The sequence below is a fragment of the Oratosquilla oratoria genome, chromosome 41 (genome assembly GCF_046742065.1).
Source record: "Oratosquilla oratoria isolate Oo_2021 chromosome 41, ASM4674206v1, whole genome shotgun sequence".
NCBI classification, from domain to species: Eukaryota; Metazoa; Arthropoda; class Malacostraca; order Stomatopoda; family Squillidae; genus Oratosquilla; species Oratosquilla oratoria.
In genome coordinates, this window is record NC_134817.1 from 33,398,691 (window position 1) to 33,406,262 (window position 7,572).

A 7,572-nucleotide genomic window follows, 5' to 3' on the forward strand; every position below is an offset into this window, starting at 1 on the left:
ACCGCTAATGTGAACAGGGCCCCATTTCGCACCGGATGGCATTTTAAATTTAATTCAAGCTACCGCCAGACGATTTTATTCAGTCGATGGCGTCGACTCACAAGGGTCTGGGGTTTCGACCTCTGTCGCCGTGCGATTTTATTCAACACAAAAAATCGACCCCGTGAGTCGGGGCTATGTTCACTCATAAGTACTACAATCTCGATGACTTGTCTTCTTCTTCTTCTTCAGACCTGCGCCTTCCTTCTGTTGGCTGTGGTCCTGGTGGCCCTCCAGTCTCCGACTTCGGGAGAACCCGAGGCAGAACCTTTCTTCTTCTTGAAGAAATTCCTCAAGAAGCACAAAGTTCACGCGGTCCACCACCCGATCGTCTACCATCCCAAACCCGTCGTGCATCACTATGCGCCTGTCCATCATCACGCTCCCATCGTTCATCACCACGTGCCCTCTCACCACAGTTATGGTGGGTACGGACACCACTAAACGGTTCTTTTTGTGGTGTAAAAAAAAATTAAGTTGTGGTCACACTGCCCCTAGGTACCTATGGACACCACCCATAGATAGGATGGGGGGTTTCATTCGTCCCCGGCGTAAGCTGGGGGGATTCCCTCCCCCCATCAGCGTAACCATCAATGGCCAAGACATCTGTCTCTCTTTTTTTCTCCTCTCTTCGCTCTCTACCAATATTTCCCGCCCACTCTCCATAATCCGATATTGATTACATGTTTCATGTAGTTTAGGGACATGAATGAGGCCCCTTTGGACCAGAGGCCCGTAGGACACTTTCAAGATTGGAGGATGACCTCTACTCGAGAAAGGATGTTTAAAGTCTTTCCTTAAATATCTCCCTCTATGGGTCCTTTTTTTGTGAAATTGTCTTTAAGGAAAGAAGCGCTGGTTGTTAGTGTGTTAGACTACCTCCACCGCTCGGCGCTAGATGGCGGTAGTGTCCCAGCCAATTTCCGCCATTTTGGCGTCGAGCGAATCGTCTTGTCTTCTTTTTGGAAGATTTTTGTGCTTTTCGAAAAAAAAAAAAAAAAAAAAAAAAACGACACGAAGAAAAATATTGATATTTCGGTTTCTTTCGCCCAAATGTATTTAAAATAAATGTAAAAACAATTCTTTTGTTTGTTTCTCTTCCTGAAATCAATTGAAAGAAAATATAAAAATAGAATTCCTTTTTGTTTTTTCTTTTTCACCAAACCCAAAACGTCTCTTTAGGAAAACAATGGAAGAACATACAGGCAAGAGACCAACTGAAAAAAAAAAAAAAAAAATCAGTAGAAATGTTTTACCACATCATTTGCTGTAGTTTTCTGATACATTTTGTTAAGTTAGCTTAGGATAGGATAAATGTTATCAAATATTTGCTACATATATATTATATATATACAGACATGACAAACTTGAATACAATTAAAGTGCTTATAAATGGTCACAATATGAATAACTAATATTTGGTTGATATCCCCTTTGCTTTTTCCAATGCAAGGACCCTTCTAGGCATGCTAGTGATTAGTTCAAGAATATCATCTTGAGGGATTCCTTGCCATGTTTCCCGTAGTAATCCTAAGATTTCGGGCTTTGAAAATAGCTTCTTGTTCTTTTTGCGAAGTTGTCGGTCTAATATACCTCGGAGGTGTTTAATAGGATTCATATCCGGGGACTGACTTGGCCATGGAAGTTTCCTGATCCCATTTTGGCTCAACCAATTTTGTGTTGCTTGAGCAGTGTGACAAGGAGCTCCATCTTCCATAAATAGAAAGACATTTTTACTCCTTCTACCAATGGAGAATATTGGAATGAGTCCTTCCTTTAATAAAGAAACATATTTGCCTGTATTGACGTTTTTGTTTGACACTCCACAAGCTCTGATCGACCATCACTGCAAATTGTGCCCCACAACATTATTGATATGCCCCCACGTTTCACTGTTGGCTGCAGTCATTTGAGGTCAAACTCTTGACTATAGAGTCTCCAGATCCACACTCTTCCACTGTCAGAAAATAATGTGAATCGTGACTCATCAGAGAAAATGACAGTGCTCCAAAAGGCCACAGGTCTCTCCACCATCTCAACAGCCCAATCCTTTCTGCGCTTGATATTGGCTGGACAAAGGAGTGGTTTCCTTCTTGCAGTTCTACCATAGTAACCCAGCTTGTGGAGATACCTGACAGCTGTTCTGGGGCTGACAACAGCTTGTGTTGCTATGTCAAAAGCCTTGCAACGTGGATCCTCTTCGACATTTCTTTTGACAAGACGCAAGGTTCATTTTGAGGACCCGGGACGACCTGAATAAGGTTTTGTGCCCTTCTTGTCCTCTCTGGTGAATTGTACGATCACTCTATTAACAGTAGAAAGGGGTATTGACAGATTTCCAGATATTTTGCGTTGACTAAGTCCGCTTTCATACTGCCCGACAATACGACCTCGCTGAAATTTAGATAGGTCTACCGCTCCTTTGGTTCGTGGTATGCTTGATTAATCTTGGATGTAATCTGAAACATAAATCTAGGTGCATATAACATATTAGGTCAAATTGAATAACATTAAGCATTAAAGAAAAGCAGAAATGCATTTTTATTGGTGACTATTTAATTCTGTCGTATATACTGTATATGTATATATATATATATATATATATATATTATATAATGTTTATATATATATAGATATATATATACAGTATATATGTACATATATATATGTATATATATACATATATATACATACATATATATTTTTATATATATATATTTATGTTTGTATATATATATATACATATATATACATACATATATATTTGTATATATATATATTTATGTTTGTATATATATATATATATATATATATATATTTGGGAATGGATGTTGGAGGTTTTGAAGTTATATGGAATTAGGGGACAGCTGTTAAGGGTAGTCAATATTCGTGTTAGGATGGAAAATGGAGAGAGTGAATGGTTTGACGTAAAGGTGGGATTGCGTCAAGGATGTGTCATGTCACCATGGCTGTTCAATGTGTGCAAGGATGGGGTGGTGTGGGGGAAGTGAACGCCAGGAGTAACGGGCATGGGACTGGAGATGGTTAAAGTGGAGAAAAGTAGTAGGTGAGCTTAATGTTGTTTGCTAAGGACACTACACAATATATAATTTATACGTACATATATATATATATATATATATATATATATATATATATATATATATATATATATATATTACATACACATACACACATATTATATATATATATATATATATACATATATATATATATATATATATAAATGTACACATATATATTAAAGTATTGAAGACAAATGAGTGGAAGGGCGGTGAGTTAAACGCAGAGAACAGTTGGAGTTTTTTTCACTGACGTTTCGTCCTCACCAGAACATTCTCAAAGCACTTTGAGAATGTCCTGGTATGGACGAAACGTCAGTGAATAAAACTCCAACTGTTCTCTGCGTTTAGCTGACCGCCCTACCATATATATATATATACATATTATATATATATATATATATATATATATATATATATATATATTTATATATACATATTATATATATATATATATACAAATATATACTGTATATGTACTTATACATATTGCATACATACAGACGAACACATATTATATATATATGTATATATATATATATATTTTTTTTTTCATACAATATTTGGACCTGTCAATTTATGAATGTGTGAGAAAAATCAGGACTATAACTTTGAATTCGATTCTCATTTTGATTCTATGAAACTTTCTTCTTCACATATTCTAACAGGATTATTGATAAGGTAGATTGAAATATACTAAATGAATAGATGAACATAGAACAAATTGGTGAAACGAATCAGTCGTTTAGTGTATAAGGCCAACAGACCGGGCGGACCGACTATGGCAGTAGGCACCACCTCCACTCCCCACCCGAACCCTCCTAGCGGCTCTAAGAACAAGTGATATCAAGGTGATCCTATGACATATTATACAAAGATAAAGGAATAGTGACGAAAAGAGACTCATAATATCAACAGTGCTAATTGGCTGTATGTAGCCAATTTTTACCGCCAACGTGGGATGGGTTGGGGATCGTGCATGGCTGGAGTTTGGTCCCGAGGTCTCTCCCTGTCTCCCACTCTTTCTCTCAGGATCCCGGCAATGGCTACAAGTGTCTCCTTGGGGGAGTGGCACTTCCGAGGACCCTGGACCTTCGGTGGGTTTATATGATCACGCACGTTTCATCTCCACTGGATCAAAAGTCCGTAGACATTCGCTGCAGAGGAAGAAGGGTCGAACAGTCCTTTGGTAGCCCTGGAATGGCCGTGGAAACTGGAGCGGTTGGTTCCACAGCCAACAAGCCTTTTGGAGTGAGCACACCGAAAGCGAATGAAGCATTGGTATGGCATGATGAAGTCCATGGAATCAACAGTACGGAAGAGGTGAATAATGGCAGAAGAGCCTTCTTTGGATACAGTACAATGGTATGGATGATGATGACTCTCTTCCAGGTGTATGACAAGGCATGGAAAATGACCACGCAGTACGTTCTCGACTTCGTCAGAGGAAGATTCTGCTCTCCACCTGTCTCATGCAAACTGACGCAGCTCCAACGGTTTATCAGCTTAAACGTTCATCTGAACAAGAGCAACAAACCAGTAAACAGTTTCTAGGCTATAACACAGGTTAACCTTGAATCCTAGAGTGAAGAAAGCAATATTTTAGAACTCGAAAGTGGAATTAAAGAGAGAGATGAAGAAGCCTTTGAGTATCTTGGATATTTGTTTGCGCCCTGGCAAGTCAGTAATTCGCTCGACATCAGAAAGGAGAGACAGAGATATCCATCATGGATAGAAATGAAGTTGGATTTCGAAAGACGTGCCTCGTTCATACAGGTCATCTTCAACACAGAAAGCGCAAAAAGAGACACAAAGGAATCAAGGGAAGCTTTGCAGCGACTCCAAATTCTTCATGAATTGGATAAATTGGTAATGGTCAATAGGAAGGAAAAGGAGAGATATCCTACTTGGTTCGAAATGAAAGTGGACTTTGAAAAACGTGCGTCTTTCATTCCAGTCGTCTTCAAGAAGGAAGGCAAAACGAAGATGTCAGTGGATTCTGGACAGTCATACCACGGTCTTCGTCCATCAAGTATAAAGGTAATGGCACCTCGACCGGAGAAAGAACGTTTCCCTTCATGGATTGTGATGATGGTCGATTTGGAAAGAAGGGCTTCATTTGTACCTGTCGTCTTCAAGAATGTGAACAAGACGAAGACCACCAACAGAACCTCAATGGATGCTGATTCGTCACACCCACACCGAGTTCATCTTCAGTCAGAAAATTACAAGGAAAAGGACAAATTTCCTTCGTGGATTCAAATCAAAATGGACTTTGAGAGGCGTCCATCTTTTATCCCGGTAGTTTTCGCCAAGACAACGAAAAAAATCTCATCACCGGCAGAGCGTCGAGACAGTGCAGGAAGTCACTGTTCCAGAGCCCAGACAATTGAAGTTGCCTCTGACACAAGCAACAGGGCCGAAGTCGTCAACCTCACTCACTCTCCAGATCCAGAGGAGACTTCCCTTGCACGAAGCAGATTCCCAATAATGAAGAAAAAGTTTATTGCCAAAAATCCAAAGACGTCGGTTATGCCAAATATGGGCAAGAGAATGAAAAAGGATTTTTTGGACTTTGTCATGAATCTTTTATAAAAAGGAAACCTCTTTCTGTCGTTATGAGCAGCGGACCACTGGTATGGTAATAGGAGCATTCTCCTTTCGACATCTGGAAAGTCTTTAGAACTTGATGAAGAAATGGTATTACTATTTTTGAAGGAATGGTATGGAAAATGAAATTCAATGAAGGTTTGACTATCTTTTGATATATTTTACGCGATTCGAACGGTATGGTAATGGTAGCGTTTCTTTTTGCGTGGTCATGGTAATGGCTAAGGCCATCATCATCATCATCATCATCATCATCATCATTATCATTATTGATATCATTATCATCATCATTAAATATATTGATGGCTAAGAACTTTATCATCACCACCACCACCATCATCATCATCATCATCATCATCATCATCATCATCATCATCATCATCATCATCATCATCATCATCATCATCATCATCATCATCATCATCATGACATGCTAATGTTTGAACTACTTGACCAGTTGATGGGGTTGCCATGGAAAGGTGAATAAAATCACCTGACAGCAGCAGGGGTAGAAGAAAAAGTGCCACCCGGAATGGAAGGGGATCAAGGAGGAGGCGCCATCTGCATTTCGTTGGCAATGACTAGCGCTTCTATCCTTGGTGTCATAGAAATTGTAATAATAATAATAATAATAATGATAATAATGATAATAATAATAATAATAATAATAATAATAATAATGATAATAGTAATAATAATAATAATAATAATAATAATAACAATAATGATAATAATAATAATAGTGACAATAATGATAATAATAATAATAATAATAATAATAATAATATTAATAATATATAATAATAACAATAATAATAATAATGATGATAATAATAATAATAATAATAATGATAATAATAATAATAAACAAATAAATAATTAAATAAAATAAGGAAACAAATAGAATGAAAATAAAGAAACAAACAGATAGACAAAAGATGACCAGAATTATTTATGAGTGGAGATGAAAAAAGAATATTGGGAAACTCTGGTCCGTAGGAGTGTCACTAGGTCCCTTAATAGCGGCACACACACAATAGAACATGGAAAGTGCTATCCGGTGTAGAAGAATCTAATATATATTTTCATTTAAAAAAAATGAAGCAATAATCATTGTGAACTGAATCTTATTTTCTATACTTATGCAATGAATATATATATATATATATATAAGTAGTGTGAATTTACCAGAATCTGGTCGTGTGTGATCTAATATATATTTTCATTTAAAAAAGTGAAACAATTATCATTGTGAACTGAATCCTATTTTCTATACCTATGCAATGGATATATATATATAATATAGTCAATTATATATATATATATATATATATATATATATATATATACAGTATATATATATATATATATATGAGAGTAATTCGCTAATAGCAGCGACATCAAACCTGCATGCAACTGTCACAAAAAAAATTATCGATATATATATATATATATATATATATATATATATATATATATATATATATAAGTAGTGTGAATTTACCAGAATCTGGTCGTGTGTGATCAATATCCCAAATATCTCAAGTCCTCGTGGAAACTGGCAGGACTCTCCGTAACCTTTCCTTTGCGTGCGTTAACACTTCGGGCCGTATTAATGCCTCACGTTGTGGCAGCGTTCGGTCACCGAGAAGGGGTAGGGTGGGGAGGGAGAGGGGGAGGTGTCCACATCATCATAGTGCCAGTCCCCCTTCCCCCTCTTCTCTCTCTCTCTCTCTCTCTCTCTCTCTCTCTCTCTCTCTCTCTCTCTCTCTCTGTCTCTTTCTTAGTTTTAATCACCGAAACTTTTACGGTTGTAAAATTTGAATTAAAACGTTCCCAA

The 7,572-nt window shown here is 37.3% G+C and overlaps 1 protein-coding gene across 1 annotated transcript in view; it reads left to right on the forward strand.

Moving 5' to 3' along the window:
* The window catches only part of LOC143021313 (uncharacterized), a 1,900-nt gene extending 831 nt beyond the window's left edge, over window positions 1–1,069 (forward strand). Inside the window, exon 2 of the mRNA XM_076178722.1 lies at window positions 232–1,069. Within this exon, the coding sequence (XP_076034837.1) occupies window positions 232–483 (252 nt within the window). The 3' untranslated portion in view covers window positions 484–1,069. The remainder of the gene's footprint in view (window positions 1–231) is intronic.
* The last annotated feature ends 6,503 nt before the right edge of the window (window positions 1,070–7,572 follow it).